Raw genomic sequence first — 22913 nt, forward strand, 5'->3', positions numbered from 1 at the left:
TTTTGCTTTTATTGTATTATAAGTTAATGTTTATTTTATAAGTTTTATGTTGGTGAACACTTTTATTTTGGTGAATCTGGTGATTTCGGTATCCGCTACAGACAGGAACCAGAAAGCAGACTAATTCGGAGGTAACAGACACCAGGCTCTCCGCTTGTCTGAAGAGCCTGGTGATGCGAGGCTACTTCCCGGTACCTTTGCGCTAATCTACCTGCCAACCACAGACATCATCAGCTAACTCAGCTCACCTGTGCCACTCACCAATTAAGTCAGTACATAGTCAGCCTCTCAACTTCACTCACTCTTTGCCATCTCAGATGCAGATTTTTTCTTTTTTGACACTCATAAAATACACAGCATAAAATATGTATAGATATAGACACAGATATACAGGTGCATCTCAAAAAAATTTAATATGATGGAGGGCAGTCTTCTCCATGATAGTGTAGTTTGAGACAATTAAAATGCTCAGGAAACCTTTGCAGGTGTTGGGAGTTAATCAGTTGATTAGAGTGTGACATCATTATGTTACAATATTTCACACTATTCTCATTTTTTGAGATTATGAATTCGGAGTTTTCATTAAATGTACCGGTAAGTAAATGTAAATATTTCAGTCTGTGTGTTAAGTTTCACCATTTGAATTGAACAACTGAAATATATTAACTTTTATTTTAACCTGTTTATCATGCTGCTTACTCTTTCTCTCCTGCTCTCCCTCTCTCTTCCTCCCCTAACCTTTGTTTTATCACCCCTCTGCCTTTAGGCATGCCGAACTTCATCACGTCCCCTGATGATCAGATAGGGATATCAGGAGGAGTGGCGTCGTTCATATGCCAGGCGGTGGGTGAGCCCAAACCTCGGATAACCTGGATGAAGAAAGGGAAGAAAGTCAGCTCTCAGCGCTTTGAGGTACAACCCAGGAGCTGGTCCCAAAGCTCCATGTCTGATGTGTTAGCTAATGAGCAGTCAAGGTGTGAGACAGGGAGGTGAAGCATGGCCTGGTTGCACTAGAGAGAGAGAGGCAGAGAGACTAACCCTAACCCTTTTTTGACTTGTTAAAAAAAACAACTAACTCTTTTTTCACAATCACTTTAACACATGTTATTTAGCTCACTTGTTCAGTTACCTTGCATACCTTTCTTTGTTTTACTGTATTGGAATCTCCTGATTACAAAGAGAAGCAGAGAACACTACATTAAAGATTAAAAACAGCAGTTAAAACACAAAAAAGTGTCCTGCACTGAATAAAAACATGAAACAGACTCAGACAGACTGCAGAAAGGGCACTCATTTAAAACACTGCAATTTTTAAATGGATTAAAAAAGAGAAAAACCCCTCCGATCTTAGCGATGAGACCAGTGCTGAACCGAAACTTCTCCCTAGTCTTCCACAGCAAGCAGTGTTCAGCGCCTTTTCTTGATTTAATGAGACCAGTCCAATATTTATGCCCAGTGAACTGGAGATCTCCAGAACATCCCGAATAAGGTAGACAACCTGCCGGGCACACAGTACATGTCTGAATAAACTCACGGCTCAGGAACTCATCACTAATGAACAGAGGAACATCAGACAGGTTGACTCAGTGGCAGCACAGATCGGTCTGTTCACCTGTTCCAGCTTCTCCAGAAACAGAACCTTTGCCACATTCATCCAGGCTGCTGATTTTACAGATCCATGTCCAATCACCTCTCCCACAGCCAGGGTGACTTCTTGTGAGCCATGCTCTAAAGCAGAAATATAACCTATTACAATCATTTTCAGATGCCAGATTTATCAACACCACACCAGTTTTACAGCGAAATCAGCAACATACACACCTTTCGTACACCAGAATCTGCACCGGATCCTACGCAAGGTTGATAAATGTGGGCCACTGAGTGCACAAGTCAGTTGAGAGTGACATGATATTGATATTGCAATAACTGTATCAGATGATACAAGACAAAAACACAATATCTATCCAACAACATACAAGACAAAAAAATGAAATAAAAGGTTTCTGCTCTCATCCTATTTATTAATTTATTTGACTGTTCCAGTTAATGAGTTTGGTATTGTGCCTCCTGTTGATGTTGTCTTGAATGAGTGTCCATGGTCCATCTAATCTCTATGAAGCCCCTGCAGGGCAAGGCAGCACTTTCCACGATTATTAAAGGGGACCTATTATGCTCCATTTCCACAAATTAAAATAGTTCTTGAATGTCTTAAAAACATGTCTGTGACATGCTTCGGTCAAAATACCCCAAAGATCAAACATCACAGCACCTTTCAAAACAGCCCTGTGCAAAACGGTCTGTTTCAGTGCCCGTCCCTTTAAATGCAAATGAGCCACTGCCTCAGCATTGCATTACCATGACGATGGCCACTGCACGTAGTACTGATATGGCCAAAATGCAGTATGTAGTATGCAGTATGCAAACTAAGCTAAATCTGCAGTATGTGAAAAATTGACGACACATGCAACAGCAGGCTTATACAGAATTATAAGATAAACATATTTTGAGTCTGTAATAAAGATGACAGACACACACATCACAGATGATTACCTTCTAACCCTGCTGTACCATTGTCTGGCCAGGTGATTGAGTTTGATGACAGCTCGGGCTCAGTGCTGCGTATCCAGCCTTTGAGGATCCACCGCGATGAGGCCATCTATGAATGCACAGCCACCAACAGTGTGGGACAGATCAGCACCAGTGCCAAGCTCACTGTGTTAGAGGGTAAGACCCGGCTGCCTGTCTGTCCTCCTCTCTGTCTCACCAGCAGTCATGCTGTGTCCTTGTTGCTTTACTCTTACCCATACTGTCTCCCAGCCTCTGTCCACCTCTCTGACTCACTGACGACCGAAGGGATTTTCATGGTCATGTGACATCTTGATGTTCTTCCATTAAAGTTTGTCCTCATGTGCATGGACATCACATCCAGCTCCCTTCGTAACTTACTTCCACATGTCTCTTTGTATTCAGCTTTAACCTTTTAGGTCAAGTGATTTCAGAGTGAGACAGTCTTACACTGAGTCATCAAACTTTTAAGATGCCCAATTTGAAAACTGGTGCTGGTGTGTTCCAGTGAAAACTGCAGCCTGTTTCCACCTCAGCAAATTTCCCAGGATCTCAAAACTCCATCCATAGCTTCCATGATTTTAAAGGCGTCTTTAAATTCAAAGAAGTATAGCTTCAATCACCAGAGCAGCTGGGTTTTAGCTAATTAGAATTATAGCCAATATTAGTTAAAGGGATAGTTCAACATTTTGACAAATTGGCCCATTGCCATAACCCCTATAGTCATAGCAGTAGGTTCGTTACCTTTAATTGTCGGTGCAAGCTACTTTTGGATTGGCCGAACAGTTACGAGACAGAGTTGTTTTCGAGGTCTAAAACAACTCTGTTTCGTAACATTTGGTTATTATCTCATAGCGTGGTGAATGTGCAGGTCACAACTTGTCCACCAGAGCGTTTTGGATTTGTTTGATTGTGTATTTGATGAGTTTGATGAGGGAAACCAAGAAATCCCATTAGCCTCGGTAGCGTAGCTCTGAGCAGCTCACGGCCCGGCTCGGCCAACAAATAAAGGTAACGAACCTACTCTTAAGACTATAGGGATTATGGCAATGGGCCAATTTGCCAAAATGTTGAACTATCCCTTTAAAGTTATTGGCTTGAATGGGAACAAAACAGTGGCCTTCAATGTCAAAAGTCATGTGTTTTCCCGCCCCACCAATTCACCCGAAGCTCCCCCATATGGGGACTTGGTCACATTATGTACTATATTAACTAAGTGCCTACTTCATTAGAGCAGCTACAGTACATGTCCCTAACAGTAAAACTAATCCGTGGGTTGCGGTCAGCTGATGATACACACAAGCTATGGGCTATGGATTCAGTTTTGAGTGAGGTCTCCCTGGAATGGGGATATAATACTTTTTTTTTTAAAAAAAGCACAACCCCCACTCTTGTTAATAGATCCATGACCAGAACTGATGAATTAAACATGCAGTGACCCAGCAAAATGTACATTGAAGCTGAATTTTACAGTTTCATGGAGGAACCTCATGGTAGTGCCAATGTTCGTTTGTCTGTTTGTTTGTCTGTCACAGAGGACCAGATCCCTCATGGTTTCCCCACCATCGACATGGGGCCGCAGCTCAAGGTCATAGAGAGAACACGTACCGCCACCATGTTGTGCGCAGCCAGCGGCCACCCTGACCCAGAGATCTACTGGTTCAAAGACTTCCTCCCTGTGGACATCAGTGGTAGCAACGGACGCATAAAACAGCTGCGTTCAGGTAAAGCACTTGTCTCAACAGATCTGTGTTCACAACTTAATGTGCTAGTGGTTCAACTCAGAAAAATGGCACAGGTGGAAATGGAGTGATATTTGGAGGAAGTCACACATCATGAGAACAACTGTATTTGCAAAACACATATGTGAAGCCTGCATGTTTTTGCATATTCTGTGTTATAAACTGTTTTCTGCCCGTCCTGGGTGAAGGATCCCTCCTCTGTTGCTCACCCTGAGGTCCAAATTTTTCCCTGTCTAAGGGGTCTAAGGGCAGAGGATGTTGTTATGATGTTGTGTAAATCCCTTTGAGACAAACTGTTTGTAAAAATTGGCTGAAGTCAAGAAACAAATCAAATGTGAAGTCAGGATCTGTTGGAAATGCATTATTCAATTCAGTTTATATTAGAATAAGGCATCAAAAAAAAAAATCTTGAATCAGCTTTAGTAATATAATATTTTTAAGCATGTCCAGCCCAAGGACTCAACTGTTAAAGCTGAAAAATATCTGATCCTGTCCAAGGATGTGAATTTAAACTGTCATATTTTAGCAGAAGTCCACAACCCATGAAACCGCAGCTTAATGAGGCCAAACACTCTTCTGACAGGTTGATGCCCACAGAAATCACATCATTTCCACAATGTTAAAGATTCTATGCCCGTTATTTTCAAAAAGCTTATGATTGAAGTAAACATTCCCCACACTGAGCAGGGCATCATAGATTTCAGTAATTATCTGAGAAGCACCATGAACACTGGCATGCCAACACTGTTTGGTTGAATGTTAACTTACAGACAGCCATGTGAAGCAGCTTAGTGAGGATGCCTCCACAGGAGCAGTTGGGGCATCTTTCTTCACAATCCGTGGTCCAGCAGCTCAGAGCACAGCTGGACGGCTGTTAGTTAAATAACTGAGCTCTGTACATCCTGTCAGCTGCCTTGTCTATCTCAAACTCCAAGCACCTACATAACACTGGAACGGCTGTGCCAAGTCATACTTTCTTGCCAGCGCTTGCGGCCACGCTCCTCCTATGGATGCTACTGTATCTTCGACACAAGCAGAGAGGGGACATGGAGAGGGACAGCTCAAGGATATCAGTTGCTTTGAAGTCCACTTTTTCTAAGTTACAGCCAGGGCCTTAGGTGAGAACAAGAATGCCATGTATTATAACTAAATAGCAGTTTGTTTCAGGCTCATAGGACACTGTATGTGCAGACCCACAGTGGCTAGGCTTACTTCCATAAAATCATAGTCACCCTGTGCCATGAAGTTAAAGATAGAAGAAGATCTACGTAACAGTAGCTTTGTTTTTAAATTTGAAACTCTTGTTTGAAAACTGTACTTTTTTCTGTTAATAATTGCAACAAAGATTGTTTGTGGGGGAGTGAGGGGACCCTCAGCAGCCACTGCTCAGAGCTGGTCCCCAGGCTCCGACTGTCCAAGGACATTTGGGGAAAAGAGGAAAAGTGAATCAGGACTCACACACAGTAAAAAGTGGATGTTTACACTGGTCAAAACAGAAGTCACTGAAGATTCTCCTTTTTTTTTTTTTACAAAGTTTTGACAGAAAGACTGTGTGATAAATCGCCCTCAGTTTATCGGAAGGGTTAGGTACCAGTGACTTGTTCTAGTATCTATGACGTTCTCAACTGAAAATCCACAGATATCATGTTTTGATGGACACAACCACAGAAATCCCCCCAGCCCAGACATTGTGAAAATATAATAAAGTCCTATTATTTTTCACAATCGACTCCAAAACCCATCATGAGTGTTTTCATCGAGCTGTCAGACAGCTGGGCTCAGGACTGGCTCGCCCTCTGAAAGCTGCTGATGTCCCCCTCATCAGACCACAGGGGACACACAGCCTTCAGGGCCTCCCCCCACCCCTTCCGCTTTCTCACACCACCTATCTGCCAGTTCTTTGTCTTCCTGTTCACTCAAGAGCAGGAGCAGCTTGGTTTATTATGCAGATCACTGGCATCTGCATAGTAACCATCCCTCTGTCTTCTGTTTGCTGCATATGACTTGATATTCCCATATGGCAAATGGATTAAAGGAGGGAATGCTACTACTGTTAGTAGAATATACTGCACCAGAGCTGAACAATCAGTCACTTGAAAAATATATCCTGAGTTTAACTGCCATATCATAAGAGCTGCTATGTAATCTGTAAAAGGTCATTTATAATCTTTGCTAGGTTTAATGATCTGAACTGAACGTTTTTGACAAAAAGAAACAGTTGGAAGTCTATTTTGATGCAAATGTCCACACTATTAACTTTGCCAAATAGTGTTTTAGTGAAGGAAACCCATTTGTTACTTGGTTTGGCTCTTTTAAAGACTAAACAGAGTAGTCATCTCATATCAATACAGTTGGTTCTGCAAGTGTTTTTCACCACTTCTGTATTTCAACCCATATGATATTTATTTATTTATTTATTTTTTAGAATTATCAACATGACACTCCTATGTATAATGTTATAATCCTACAGGAGGATGATGTTCACCTACCTATTCACCTATTTACTGTATCTGCCACCAAATTAACCTTTAACTTTTTTTTAAAGCTCTAAATACTCAGATACCCACAAGGCTTAGCAGTTGTTGCTAAATGTAGTCAGTGAGATGGGAATCAGGCCATGTTCAGACTTGCATTAGTATTTGTCTCTAATGATTCAATATCAGTTTCAATTAAATGTTACTTGTATGATGTTGTAGTGCTAAATCATGATGTATGCTATCTCAAGATATTTTACAGGGTAAGGTCAATAGAGATTCCATAGAGAGCAAGCTCTTGGTGATAAGGGGAGGAGAGAGACCATGAACGTACATTGTATAGTCCGGGCCAGTTCTGTTTGACTACAAATACATTTTTTTCCTATAGAATAGTCTTGAAAGGCGCCTATAAATAAAATGCATTATTATTATTATAATAAAAAACCTTCCTGGTAAATAGTTTCATTATTCCAAGACAGGAACAGCAGAGTCTGATGGTCAAAATGGTCCAAACTTTCAACTATAGTTTGTGTTGTGAGTTGATGGGTCCTATGACCTGGCATTAAACAGGCCAGCAGGGCTACATTTCTAAAGATTGTATACAGTAGATAAGTCCTGACATCATAAGTTTTTGCTTTCTCTACAAGAGAAATTAAGAAAATAGAGTATAGCCAGAAAGTTCTCCTGCACGTTCTATCTCACCAACTCCCTCTCTGATTTGTCTGATGCATTTTCGCTTCCACACAGAGAGGAAAAACAACTGATCCTGTGAGTGAAGGGTGGGGACAACTCTGACACTCATCTGAACACTGTGCACACACACGCACAGAGGTGGATGTGTGGTTCAGTTTTTTGAGTCAGTGCAAAAACAAAAGCAGTCTGTTGGAACATCCAGTAAAAGTGGCTCACATGTTTTCAACTGATTGTTTCCGATCATTGCACCGCAGGTGTGTTTTGTTTGCTGCAGTCTGGAGTTTACACACAGTAAAGTGAGAGTGGAGAGTTAGGGTTGATTCAGCCACAAAGGCTGTCACATTCTCTTTGCTTTCTGCTGTTCTTAAAGATATTTTTTTTATTTTTTGTTTAAGTTTTAAAGGAATAGTTCACCAAAAAATGAAATTCAGTCATTAGTGACTCACCCTCATGCTGATGAATACTCCAGAGTAGTTTTTTATTCCTCAAAGTGCATCTGGAGACCCAGGAGGCTGGTTCGTAGTCCAATGAAAAATATGAGAGTAATAGGGCCCAACACAAAAACATCCATAAAACTACACAAAAACCATTTAAAGGGACAACAAGGAGTTTTGGAAAAGCGAAGCGTTTTCATACTACATTTATGAGCCTCCGCGCGCACCGTGAAATTCTTTGACCGGCGCAAGACAGACTCATGTTTTCATTCATCAAGAATTAAAGTCAGAGGTTCGAAGACGATCACATACCGTCGTAGTTCCGACCATAAACGGCGATTTGGCGGCGTTATTCTCATGACTCGCCACAAAACCAAAAGTAAAGAAACGCTGGTCGGCTCGACCAGCATTTCTGCTTCCACTACTAATAGCAAAATAACGATAGAGACAAAACGATATATTTATCGAAAATGGGCCCATTAACAAGTGTGGGTAGCGTAGATTTATCCATATTAATGTGAGACTTTTTTATAACCAAATAGAAACTCCTCGTTGTCCCTTTAATATTCCTCCACACTGCTCATCCACTGCAATCCAAGTGTCCTGAAGGGATACAGTCCTGAAAGGAAAGCAGGAAGAGAGACTGGGGTAATGACATGCGCTAAATATCATCTGGGTCGGAGGTCAAACCAGTGATGCACTTCAGGCATATGCGACATGCTCTCTAACCACTCAACCAACCAGCACCTCCTTTCTGTTGTTATTAGACCTTAATCAATCAACCAGTCTTTATTTAAAGTGTAGAGATTACCATGCAACATGGTCTCAGTGTAGTCTAGCTTTGTGAGAAATTGTCCATCACATACTGACAGACAATTGCTTTCAGTGCTCTATGAGGGTTCAAAACATAAAAACACCACCAAGACATAAAAACCACATTCAAACCCATGAGATGCATAAAATCACAGTATGCTGCCTTTGTGTGCACACTGCTAAAATAATGTGACAACATTAGGCCCAGACCATCTCAGAATGGGAATCATCAGCGTCATTGTGTTCTCAGTGTGTTGTGATGTTAGTACTGAACAGGGCCTTAAGTGCATTATATTTTCTCAGCACTAATGATCCTGAGCTTCTGCTGTCTGTTTTAAAGCGGCTGTTTATTGACACAAGCTTTTATTTTTCCATTTTGGAATATGGCATATTATTACACAGTTCACCTTTGTATTATTAATTTAACCAAATGAATGTAATGCCTGTGTAAAAAAAAAAAAAAAGCCAAAAAAATACTAACTTTTGACAATGTATGAGCTGCAAATACACGAATGGGTGGTCCGCTCACAACAGGCAGTTACATACAGCTTTTAACTCACAGAAACAAGATATTGGGTACAATCATAACTTTTAAAACCTTATTTGTATATTGACATAGAAATACAGTAGACATTAGATTAAAATTCCAAGTGGTTGCAATTAGAAAGGAATATTAAGACAATGACTTAGATGACCCAAATAAAAATACATCTACAGTATACTCGTTTTACAGCTTCATAGGGCTCTTGCATAGATGCAGGTGCAAACGGAATTGAGGACCTTTATTATAATAGCAGGATGCCAGCTGTGTGAGGCAAATAGGAAGGTGGATAATGCAAGCTAAGTTACTGACAGCAAGTTACTGTATTTTCATTTATAATAAACTACAGAATAGTAATGTATCCCACAAAACAGTACTTTGTCTATTTCCACTGTGTTATTGTTATTATAATTATAAATAATGATATTGAAATGACGACTATTATTATCTGAAACATTATTTTCTTTTCCAGAGCTTGTGCGGAAAATAACATGAGTTTGAGTTGATTTTCCTTAAAACCATTTATATCAAGGATACATCCTTCAACTTACTAAATTGTTTTTGTTTTAAAGTAATCATTAAACTTATTCCTCCCTCTCAGCTTAGTCAACATTAGATAATATATTCACAAATGGGTGAGAACAGCATAGCAGTCGCTCTTGTCACTGCTCTTACCACTCTTGTATTTCTCTGTTGCACTTTTTCTTCCCTTTATACTAATGGATATCTCTAATCCTATTTGCATTCAAATTACCTCACCAGGTGGTACACCGATCAGAGGTAAGAATGCTAGGTTAAAACACTGTCTGTTCATCCTCCTCCATCTCCATCGCCTCCATCGCCTCATTGTGTCCTCACTCCCAGGGCTCTGGCCTCTTTGCTTGCTCCAACACTTTCTCTGCCTTCACCACAGACACGTTTAGTGTGTATGGAGACTAAAGGCAGCTAACACTGTGAAAATATAACCACATAACATGAATTAACTCTGGCTCTGGTGATATGCTAACAGAATTAACACTGAGCCTCTCAAAATGAAGCACAGCAGTTTCTTCCAATGGTTTCCAGAGAACACACATTAACTGTGTCTAACTAACTTCATACTAGCCCTGCTCTTTCAAAGGAGGAGCTCACCCTCTCAGTGTAAACCTGCCTGGGATTGCTAAATGTATCGATACCTTGTTCTGCTGTTTGTCCATCACTACTGTGTCCAGTTGGTTTGCTAAGCTCAGTCATTCAGTCGTTTGCCAGTCAGTACCACCCACTTGGTTACAGTTCCATACACACCCTGCCTGCTAGCATCCTCCTGCTAGTGTGTTAGAACCAGGCCTCTATTAATCTTGTGCTCAGAGAGTGCCCCTGTGCTGCCATGATCAGTGCCTCTTTAAAGGGGACATATTATGGAAGTATCACTTTTTGAAGGCTCTTTAACATATATTTGGGTGTTTGTCTTGCCTTCCGGCCGCAAAATGTGAGAAGTGCCACCAAAAAAATCTGTAATTTTCAGGCTCCCAAGGTTGAAATCCACATGGGGTTTTATGAGCTGTTCCCTCAGTTCTCTTCCAATGATGTCATTAATTTTAAAATTTGCATAATACCACCCCTACCTGATACCAGCACAAGAGGTGAGGTGGGGCAAACATTTGCATTTAAAGGGACAGGCACTAAAACCAGCCGTTCTGAACAGGGCTGTTTTGAGAAGATCTGTGATGTTTGATCCTTGGGGTATCTTGACCAAAGCATGTCACAGGCATGTCTTTGAGACACCTGGGAAGTATTTTAATTTGTGGAAAAGGTGCATGATATGTCTCCTTTACGTCCAGCCTTTTCCAGATGCTGGTGAGTCAGGTACTCCCATAGACTGTAAAAAGAATGGACGTAGCACCCGTGACGTCACCCATTGGTTTTGGGGAGTCGTTTTTGACTCAAATATGGCGGCCTGAACAGCGCCATGTTGGATTGGCCGGCCGAGAACCCTGCCACTCAACCTTTCCGCGCCCTAATTGGCCAGAGTTTTAAAGCAGAAGTAAGCAATCCAGTCGTTTGGGCTAATGCTGCGTTCCAGGCAGGCTTTTGAAACCGTAAGTTACAGCTTCAAGTCACAACTTACGACTTTGTAGCATTCCAGGCAACCCGTAACTCGTGTTTTTCCGACCTGTTGCACCTGTTTTACCTGTGAAAGTGCACTATAACGGCCACTCGTAACTTCCGACCCGTGAACTTGCACCAGATCGAACTGGTACGACTTCACAGGTCGGAAAAACACGAGTTACGGGTTGCCTTGAACGCACCATAACTTCTTGTCAGCCAATGGAGTCAGCAGCCCCCGCCCTTGTCATGGATCTATTGGTCCTCGGCCCTACATCACCACATTCATGCGCATCCCTTGGCTGCACACACAGCTAGGGATGCTCCGATCAGCATTTTTGGGTGCCGATCCGATCACAGGAATCACAAATCTGCCGATACCGATACCGATCACCGATCACAGAATGGATGGGAGAATAATAATAATAATAATAATAATAATAATAATAATCCTCAATGTCCTGTATTTGTGCACCACTTAAAGTGGTAAAACCATTTGTACTAAAATAAATAATAAATACAATCAAGATCTTTACACAAATTTTTATTTGTGCAAACATTACATGCCCTGTCAAGAGCAATAGATGAAATAAAATAAAAAATAAATAAAATTTACTTAATTTACTTGCCTTACTCCCCAAGTGAGGCAAAAAAGGCTTCAAAATCATTTTAAACAAAAAGAGGCATGCAGTTTACTGCCACTGCATCGCTAAATAGCCCTTAGAAGTTCACAGATTATGGATAAATAACCTTAGCACAAACTAAACTCCTAGTCGACTGGCCTTTATTGGGACAGAGGGGACTTTTATTTCTAAATCCCTCCTCATCGTTCAATAGCTCATCCTCATCTTCCTCACGTGTTGTTCTCCTTGCTGCGTTGTCGGACCTGGCTCTCTCTGTTGCGCTGTAGCGCGTCACTATAGCATATTCACAGCGTGTGCTGCGGTCCGTCTCCCGTCCCGACCGGGACCCGGACACGGAGCAGAGACCTGCTGTCCGACAGTGCAAGGCTGTCCCTCTCTGAAGCAGAGGAGAGGTCAGCTTCACTCCCGTCAGTCTTCACAGACAGTCCACACACAAGTTGAAAGAGTTTCTGATCATATATAAGCTATCGTCAGTGTTCCAGGCGACGGAGTTTGTTTTTTTTTGACCCGGCCTGCCTTTGCTCGTTTATACAAAGCCCCGGCTATTAATTGAATAGGCCTACCGGTGTCCCGGCTTTTATTTGAGGAAATACGGCGAGCTTGTTTATTTGAGGAAATAAGGCAGTCAATTCGTGTCTCAGCCCCCCCCCCCATGCAGTTGTCCATGGTGCTGAACCTGGTGACATACATTCTTGTTTACACTCTGCATTGTGGCTTGTCTGTGAAACACGCGCTGCAGATCTGTCCCTCTTGCTTTCTCCCCCACTCCCACTTCGCTCTAGCGCGGCTGAACCCGGTCTTTTCAGTTCGGAGTGGGGGCTCCACATGCACAGAGCGAAATGATAACGTCTAAAAAAAAATTTAAAAATTAAAAAAAAAAAAAAATTAAAAATTAACATGCGATCGGATTTTCTGATCGGCACTTTGAGAGCCCACCGATCATCCCGTTAAGGGTCAATATCGGCCGATAACGATCGGCAGCCGATCGATCGGAGCATCCCTACACACAGCTCTTCATGCCGTTCTCTCTCCTCATTGGATAAAGGTTGTAGGATACAAGGAAAGTTTTCTCCTCGGCTTACAGCAGAGCAGAGTGACTGACAGACACGTGTTTCAGACCAAACACTCGATGTAAGTGATTGCCGTCGGAAGATACAACTATTTAAGACTTATATTAACACAAAAATATCGCTTACTTCTGCTTTAACCTAATAACAGTAAAACGGTAGAGTTAAAAAAGAATTCACCCCCCTCAGAGTGTGTGCGGGGGTAGAAACTATCGATTGAGACAAAAAAACGTGCTGACACCAGGCTTTTAACATGTTTATTGAGGATATAAAATCAGCGATTTTAACATGGGCGTCTATGGAGAATGCTGCTTTCTGACACCAGCCCCCAGAGGAAGCTGAGGGGATTGCAGGTTTTTGAACGCGGAAGTGAGCTTCACTTCTCAGACCGACAACTGCCCCCTTGGGTACTCCTTCTATTGCTCTCATGATGGTTCTGTCTGTTCTTCATCTTCTTTGGACTTCTGCTGCCTGGGATGAAACCCTCCATGGATTGTGAGAAGCTTCCTTGTCTTGATCTCGGTAGCCTTTATCTCTTTTGGCCAGCTTATTATGTCAGCAGCGTATCTGATGACCAGCGGGGCATAGGTGTTGGATCTTGTTCTTCCCATTCACCTGGCTCTTCAGGATCTCTTCATGGTTCCTGTTTGCGTGTGGGATCACAAAGTATTTGTAGCCAACTTCAGCATCTTGTACTTCAGTCTGGTCAGTGCTGACCATACTCCCCCTTTTTGATACCATCATGCCACACTTATGTAGTCTGAATCTCATCACAAAATTGTTGGTTCAGATCGGCTGTCGTGGCACAGTCATATGGGAGGCCACTGCCTCCCTAAGCCCCGTTGCTGGTCATGACCATGCCTTTATCATCATAGTGTACTCTTCAGATGGCTACTTCCAGCAGGACAACACACCGTGCCACAAAACTCAAATAATCTCTTGATTTGATGTGCATTGTGTTCACCAGGAGGATCATATTAGAAGTGGACCCAGACCCACATTTTCAAATGTTTCAAATGCTCTGTTATAAGGTCCAGACTTCACACCAGACTAAACTAACCAAATCATCACGATAAACAGATCATTTATTTCCCACTTTATAATTTATAGGTGGCAAATAGTGAGTGATGAAGGTCTGGGGTTTGACGCCTGTACACTCTCCTTTGAAGCTGCAGATGCTTTCCATACCAGTTCCATTATTGAAGGCTCTATGTCTGAAGGGCAGAGGAAGTTTTGGAAATAACATCTTGGTTGGGGGGTCATTATTTCCATTTCATACTTTCTGCAGTAGCTCTGACTATTATTTTTTAATGCCAAGAGGTCAGAGAAAATGATGACCTCAACTCTTCGAACTCTCAAAAGAATGAAGCGTTATTCCCTGAAACACTTCTGAATGATGTTGATAGCAGAGTGGGGGGCAGTCTACAGTCTCCTGTGTCATATAGGGGAAAGGCTTAAAGGGATAGTTCAACATTTTGGCAAATTGGCCCATTGCCATAATCGCTATAGTCATAGCAGTAGGTTCGTTAACTTTATTTGTCGGTGTAAGCTATTTTTAGAACGGCGGAGCGAAGCGGCAGGCTGCTCAGGGCTATGCTATGGACGCTAAGGGAATTTCTTGGTTTCCCTCATCAAACTCATCAAATACAAAATCCCAAAACTCCAAAACGCTCTCATGGACAAGTTGTGACCTGCACATTCACCACGCTATGAGATAATAATGGAACGTTACGAAACTGAGCCTTTTTCGGGGTAAATACAGGGTAAATACAGAGTCTGCTTGCTGAAAAACTGTCCCTGAACGCAACGCGCATCAGCGGTTTTGCATGAATTTACGTCTAAAACAGCTCCGTCTCGTAACGTTCCGTTATTATCTCATAGCGTGGTGAATGTGCAGGTCACAACTTGTCCACAACAGCGTTTTTGAGTTGTTGGGTTGTGTATTTGATGAGTTTGATGAGGGCAACCAAGAAATTCCCTTAGCGTCCATAGCATAGCCCTGAGCAGCCTGCCGCTTCGCTCCGCCGTTCTAAAAATAGCTTACACCGACAATTAAAGGTAACGAACCTACTGCTATTACTATAGCGATTATGGCAATGGGCCAATTTGCCAAAATGTTGAACTATCCCTTTAACTAATGCGTGTGTGTGTGTGTGTGTCTTTTGGCTGCTTCTCAGATGGAGGTTGCTCCTTCATCTATGGGTTTGCTGTCTGCACCAGATGCATGAGAGATGTTACCAGACACATAATTTCAACTTAAACCATTGTCCTTTTTTTTTTCTGAAACTAGAGCATTGTTACAAACCCATTCCATATTGCATTTCAGGATTGTATTCTGAAATATGTAACTTTTAACATTTTATTTGTCAAATTTCTTAACATCCACTACACAATTGCATGATGTGTGTCTCATTCATAGTCAATACATATAGTATTGTTTAATCACTTAAGATTACATTCATGTTTTCAATCTCAAACCTAATCTATCTATTGACAAGTCAGTGTAAAATGTCTTACATGATGTAAATATTTGATGTGATTGGAATAAGTGGATGTAAATCATGGTTTCAGGTAAGTTATGTTCTCTTCCTAAAATGATTCAAACCACAAGTTGAGTCACTAGAGGCTTTGAGCAGTTATAATGTTTTTTCAGATTCAGATTTCAACAAAATCAACTTTATATTTTACATTCCAGTATGACTCACTGTCTACATTAGAGCTTCTCAAATTTTGTTGAACAGCTTCTGTTTATATCATTGTCCAGTGTACAGGTGGTAAAATCTCAGTAGTACATATAGCTGCTATAGCAACTAGCAACTTGGAAGTAGCTAAATGGAAGCAAATCATGGGAATAATAATTAAAATTGCATCACCATTGACATTTGACCTTGACATTTACAAATGAGATACATCAGCCAGGTACAGCCATAAACAACAGCAGCTGTATTTTCTCTGTTACACCCACATCGACCTAAAGAGCAGAGGCCCCCAAGATGCACACTTGTTGGTGTGTGGGTTAAGATAGGGCCCGCAATGCAATGATTGTAAGATCTAAGCTTACTGTAGAAGCATTATGGATGGAGTTATGAGCTCCAAGGCCAGTGTCCTCGTGGAAATATTAACCTTAAAGAACACCTGACAAAAATGGCTAAGATTATGTCCATGACTTAGCTGAGATGGATTAATACACACTAGTGTGCTGGTGACTATTGAGAAAAAAATATAGCACACTATAATGAATAAACATGTCATTTAGTGCAGAAAATAGAAGCACACCTCATTCTGTAGCTATTGCCTCTGTAGGTTGGAGTTGAGCTGTGACCTGCTTCATAAAATGAGTAATTGAATGTGTTAGTGTGACACCAAAACAAGTCCAGTCATCTTGAGTGAGCCTAACTAATATTGGTCATTTTTAGAAATGATAAGATATGGTAGAGAATTATCTTCACATACTGTATGTCCACAATGAAAACATTGCAGGAACATAATTTGGATGATTATCCCAAGGGTCTGTATAGAGAGATGTTGTGTTACTGTAGTGTGCCACCGTGTCTTGTCTTTGTTTTGTACTGATTGTGTTGTACGCTTTGGCCTCCCTCCCTCACCAGGAGCGCTTCAGATAGAGAACAGCGAGGAGTCAGACCAGGGCAAGTACGAGTGCGTGGCAGTCAACGGTGTCGGGACTCGTTACTCTCCTCCGGCCAACCTTTATGTTCGAGGTAAGATCCCCACTTGACCCCAGCTGACGCCTCCCTGCTGCCATTCAGGTCCCCACCTCCAGCAGTGGGCTCCTTCATCACCTCCACTGCACCACTACTAATAAGGAAACTGGCTCTGTCCAATCAAACTTTTACTTTTTTACTTTACAGTTTTGCCACTGTCACATACTGAACTCTGTCTGTATCACCTTGTCTCCGGGGATTGTTTATGTATTGTTGCTATGGGGGGGGGGGGGGTCATCTGGGGTGAAAAAGAGGTTGGCTGTGGTTTTGCATATTTATTCTGGCGAGATGGAGGTTTACACACAAAATTCCCCAAAAGCTCCAATTGGCTGGACGTGATGCAGGTTAGAAGCTACAAGGCATCAACAAACAGCTCAGTGAGAATCAGACAGACAGTTCCAGGTTCTCAAAGGCAATTTTCAAGTCTTGTGTTGTTTGCGATACATATACAACTGTAATCTCTGTTTCATTTGACTTTTCCGCTGCTAATGCTCTTTGATGATGTTTTTAAAATAATGTCAAAGTCTCTACATGCTAAATATAGCTACAGCTATACAGCTACATGCCACATGTACAGTATGATGAGGGTGCCCACTCCTGTGATAGGAACTGTCTTTGAGAACTGGAACACAAAATGTTTCTGAGCAGTCTGTCATGTGAGGTATCCTCCACTGAACCCAACACAGCTGCAGCCAACAGAGTGATGAAGTTTTCATCTCTGCCTCTTTTTCCAACGTCGTCCCCGTCTGTGTTTTTTAACCCATAACATTTCCAGGTTTGCTAGTTTTCTGGCTTATATCTCTTATATTTCTCTGTTTATATCTCTAAACAAACACTACAACCTGTCATATTTCCAAAGTGTGTGCGTGTGTGCTTTTCCTACGTCTTTTCAGTTTCTCTGGATTTATCTCTTCTGTATTTGTTGTGTAGTCCACAGTCCCTCCTCTACTCATGTGTCAGTTACGGGCACGTACTGTACAGTATGTCTGTGTTCATATGTTCTGTGTTAAATGTGAAAGCTGCTTATTTTCATTGTTGTGTGTGCTGTGCTGTGCTTTGTCTACTCAACATGTGTGAGAGAGATTACAACTCGCCAGTGAGAGGATGTGGTGAATGATGTGGCTCATTTACAACAAAGATCACTGAGCAAAGAGATAAGTGACGTTGATAGTGAGCTCCCGTGCTCCACCAAAATACTTTATCCTGCTCATTTGGCTGATGGGGGATTTTATGATAAGATGTAACTGTATAAATACAGAAGGTAAAGAAAATCAAGAAAATGAGAACATACATATAAAGAGACTGCAAAATAATTTCAGCACGAGTTGCTTGTATCAGCTTCCAGTCACATCTCATCGCTGCAAAACATGTGGCACAACATCTGCAGTCCTTTGTGTACAAAGCAATGTTTTACATTGATCTTTACAGATCTCAGTGAACTGAAATTATTAACAACATGTATCTGGCTAAGTCAAAGTCTACTACCTACATGTGACTATGCAGTAGCCTAAAGTCAGTCTTATTTAAAGTCAGTTTTATTGGCAAGGGCTGATGACAACTCCTTAAACTCTACGACAGGTGTAATCAAGAGCAGCCACAGACAGCCTCACATCTCTGATGCTCTGACTTTAGACAGCTGAGAGTGAGATGGGGTGTGTCTGGTATCTCCAGATATTCTACCCTTTTAAACAACATAAAGCTACTGTTTTTTATTTTTAATTTGAAATCTTAGATTAAAACCCCCAAAACCAGAGTGTTTTCATTTTTAAAACCATATAACAGAAAAAAAACTGAGCCATATACATGTATCTGTTTTTGTTTTCACAATTACCAATCAAGAAATTTGACACCCATTGGCTGGTTTCCTGCCATAAATGTGTCTGCCTTATAATGCCATTGATAAAGAAGTGTTTAAATTTGCATTGTCTATCATTGTCATTGGTGGCATATATGTGTAACAGTAAAATACTGTCACTATCTATGAATGTGTATTTAACATGGATGCAACTGCTAGAGGCTTTTTTTTCTTGCATGCCACTACAGACCCAGAGACACACACATGTGTTATTGTGGTATGTGCTGGTGGAACACAAGCAGCAATCTCAGCATTGCTGGTCTTTCTATGACTGAGGAACAATAGTGTGTTAAAGTAGGGACCTCTGCTGGTCATGTTAGGTAACACTTAACAACACTAAAAGGTTTAACAGTTTATTTCCATAGTATTTCATTGGGCTGTTAATTTACACCTTTCACACAATATTTACCATTAACATTATGTCACCTGACTACCTTTAATTTAATAATAAGTGCAACTCAATCATCAGTAAAACAATGACTTGAGACATAGAAAGCTGGTTTGATTATGTGAATGTTTGACTCATCCTGTTTAAGGGGCCATGTTTATTGGAGCCTGAGCACGGCCGTAGGCAGGGAACACAGGTGTCAGTTTTGTGTTGTCATCACAGTCTGGTTGTCAGCTATTTGTGTGGCAGTGATGTGTGTGATGGTTTGTATTGTATTTGTTGTGTCTCATGGTATGTGTGTGTGTGTGTGTGTTGTCACTCATGAATTGATAAGCAGATATTTGCCTGTTTTACTCTCTCTGTTTCTCCTTGTCTTCTTCCTCCCATTCCTTATTTTCCCTTCTTGATAATTATTTTTTCCTTTTCATTTTATCCATCATCATTGCACCCTGCCATCAAAAAAACACAATCCAATTATGACCACTCAGATCAACGGGAAGGTTGGTTTCTTCACTCTTTTATCTCCTAATGCTGTGGCCTGGCAGACTGGAGCCGTGCTGCGCCAGCATGTTGCTAGGCGCCTCAGGCCCGTCCCGGCCTCTCTCAGGACCTTAACCTCACAATGCAACCCCTTTGCTCCCCCAGCTGCACCCATCCCCACCTGCTTGTCTAACATATTGTGAAATTAGCATGTTTTTGAATGTCATTAATGTGCTTTTTGCACAAAAATGCATGTACAACCAGGAAAGGATGTGACACTTTAAAGGCACAGTTGAAAATGATTTTTTTTTTGTGTGTGTTTTTGCAAACTGAGGAGTGTCCAACCCCCAAATGTTGCAACATGAGTTAGAATTGTCGCATTCAACTTGAGATAGGATTAGGAGCTTTGACATTAGTGGAACCTGGAGTAGAGGTTCTTCCATATGTCTAAGTGGAAGGAGGTGGAAAGTGCCCTGTGCTTAATCTGCTGCCACTGTTACCCGACCCTAGATAATGAAGGTTGAACTCTTTTTATAGTCACTATAATATACAATTCATACTATACATTCACAGTGAAACAGTTACTTGTAATATACACTTTATGGTCCTTCTAAGAAAAGCCCTTGAAGCTCTGAGTCCATCCACAAGAAATATATTTTTGTTTAAAACAAGAGACACATGTGACCAGCTGTTCTCTCTGTGAAGACCACAGAAGCTGACCGCCTAGTCTGGTCTATTCCAAGTCTTAACACCTAATATCTTCTGTCATCGCTGCTGTTTGATGAAAAAAAAAACACACTGCTAGTTCACGTCAGTCAGCTCCTAGAGCATCTCTGATAGAAAACAAGGGCAACAGGGTGTAAGAAGTATCTAGCTGCATGATGTAGACTCACCCACTGAAGGGTGCTTAGTGTGTTAGAACCAAGCCTCTATTGATCTTGTGTTCAGCGAGTGCCCCTGTGCTGCCATGATCAGTGCCTCTTTAAAGGGGACATATTATGGAAATATCACTTTTTGAGGGCTCTTTAACATATATTTGGGTGTTTGTCTTGCCTTCCGGCCCCAAAAATTTGAGAATTGAAAAAAGAAAATCTGTAGTATTCAGGCTCCCTAGGTTGAAATCCATGTGGTTTTACGAGCTGTTCCCTCAGACGTCTTCCAGTGATGTAACTAGTTTTCGAATTTGCATAACCCCACCCCTACCTGATACCGGTAGAAGGGATGGGGCAGGGCAAACAGTGGCTGACTTGCATTTAAAAGGACAGACACTGAAACCAGCCATTCTGAACAGGGCTGTTTTGAGAGGATGAAAAGAGCTGTGATGTTTGATCCTTGGGGTATTTTGACCAAAACATGTCACAGACATGTCTTTTAATTTGTGGAAAAGGGGCATAATATGTCTTCTTTAAGCTTAGAAAGGCCTCATGTTAAGACCACTGACGGTGAATAGGCATGAAACTCCTGGATGGATCATCTGAGTTTCAGTTAAAAAGGTGAACAGCTGGAAAATACCTGCTTATTTGATAAAACATGATAAAACTAACTCTCAGACTGTGGATACATTCAGTAACCCTGGCAGGAGTAAAGCTTTGGTAGGCAAGAGTTCGTGGGTACTCTTTGATGAAACCAAACACAAAACCTCAGTGTTTTTTTTTTACACATGACAAAGAAATGATGATGATGTGTCACACACTTTTCTTGGTGAAAGATCACACTCATTACATGATTTGCATTTACAACGTAATCTAAGTTCAGAGTTTGTGCTCACTTCACAAAATGTTGCAACTGTGTCACTCCCATAATCTCATCTCCAGCATGCTGATCATCTTGGCTGCGCACTACCATGAAAAGTACAAAGGAACACAACTGACTGGGGGAAGTGTTTGGGACTTTCATGTGCAGGAGACAGTAGTAGCCATAAAACTAGTGCTACAAAGGAGCCTGTGAATATTCTCATTTGTCCAGGTCATAGTTATCTTAAGGAAATTTAAATCTAACGCAACTGGACTTGGTTATTTGTCTAGGAAGACGTTTCACCTCTCATCCAAGAGGCTTCATCAGTTCATGCTCACATCTGACCAGGCTGAGACTGGTTGGTTGGTTACCAGTCTCAGCCTGGATCATTCACTTATGAATTCTGCTGTATCGCTCAGTGGCAATGGTCTCCACTGGCAACAATGAGGTGATCCTCATTGTTGCCAGTGGAGACCATTTCCATTGTGTCGATCCTTGTTCGAGGGTTACAGTAAGTACACTAAGGTGCTTTGAATATCACATTCCACCAGCCTTTCTCATCACATCAGTCATTTCAGTTTTGACTAGAGCTCTGGACAGCATGTAGCTGTCTGGACATCCCCTCTCCTGCTGCACCACAAGCTGCTCACTTCTACAAAAGGAAGTGAGAAAAATCACATTTCCTTACTTCTGACCTCACTATTGACAACAACAAAAAAAGTTTGTTATACTTGATTTAATTTGCAGCATTTGTCTGTTGTATATGTTTAGTTCTTGTTGATGAATCCTGCAGGAAGCATGCTGCCACATCACCAGTGCTGCTGCATGACCTGACAATGAACACAGATTTTTGCATCCCCTTCCATCCTGGCTTTTCCCATAGCTCCAGCCTTTTCTTTCTTCAGACTTGGTTCCCCACATCTAACTCAGCCCTCCTTCCCTACCTTTCCCTCTTTTGTCTCTTTTCTCCAGCATGTTAGTAAAGACATAAGTTTGTCTGCATTCTACTGGCCTCTACTAATATGCTTCTAGTACCCTAAATGTCATTATTAGGGATGGAATGGTTTCGTATATACATTAAAAAAAAGCAATCCTGTTTGATTAACCTGTCCCAGTTTGTTACCTTCAGGGCAAATGCAAAAAAGTTTATTTTTTCTATGATGCTGAGGGGTGTGTGTGTACATGTGCATGTGTATGTGTGTGAGTAAATAACAGTTCACTCATAGTTTCTCTTAGTAATGGCGATAAAAACCGTTGCAAGTAAAAAGCTGAAACGTCCTCATTATACCTGTTCAACTTGCATGAAAGTCAACATGTAGAACATGATGTTTTTATAGCTGATAACAGGCCCACAGAGGTCTGCTGCCTCAGCCCTCTCACTGCATGTATTACCAAATACATTCCATCATATTACAGAAAGGATTTCCATCTTCTCTTTCAAAAGAATAGGTAGAAAAACTAGTCTTATGAGTGCCTATATGTAGACAAGTTGCACAAAAACTTAGATATTTTATACTGTGTGGAGTGTTTAAAAAAACTGTGTTACAAATTGAACCATGGATTATGTGAACCCCTAGTCATTATGGTTACTAAGTGAGAAAATCAGTGTAACTTTCATGCAAATAATCAATAGCGGGAATAAAAAAAACATTTATATATATATATAACATTACAAT

The 22913-nt window shown here is 41.3% G+C and overlaps 1 protein-coding gene across 11 annotated transcripts in view; it reads left to right on the plus strand.

Annotated features, from left to right (window-relative positions):
- ptprfa (protein tyrosine phosphatase receptor type Fa) overlaps nucleotides 1-22913 on the plus strand; it is a 136373-nt gene that overhangs the window by 84785 nt on the left and 28675 nt on the right. For 4 of the 11 annotated variants that reach the window (XM_085773521.1, XM_085773525.1, XM_085773523.1 and 1 more), the window contains exons 3-8: nucleotides 767-912; nucleotides 2583-2724; nucleotides 4101-4289; nucleotides 10025-10042; nucleotides 16667-16777; nucleotides 19512-19523. In XM_085773521.1, coding sequence (XP_085629647.1) covers nucleotides 767-912; nucleotides 2583-2724; nucleotides 4101-4289; nucleotides 10025-10042; nucleotides 16667-16777; nucleotides 19512-19523 — 618 coding nt within the window. The remainder of the gene's footprint in view (nucleotides 1-766; nucleotides 913-2582; nucleotides 2725-4100; nucleotides 4290-10024; nucleotides 10043-16666; nucleotides 16778-19511; nucleotides 19524-22913) is intronic. The other 7 variants (XM_085773522.1, XM_085773530.1, XM_085773531.1 and 4 more) reach the window with 3 other exon arrangements.

Source organism: Trachurus japonicus, chromosome 4 (genome assembly GCF_045865225.1).
Source record: "Trachurus japonicus isolate A0001 chromosome 4, Traja_1.0".
In the NCBI taxonomy this organism is placed as follows: Eukaryota; Metazoa; Chordata; class Actinopteri; order Carangiformes; family Carangidae; genus Trachurus; species Trachurus japonicus.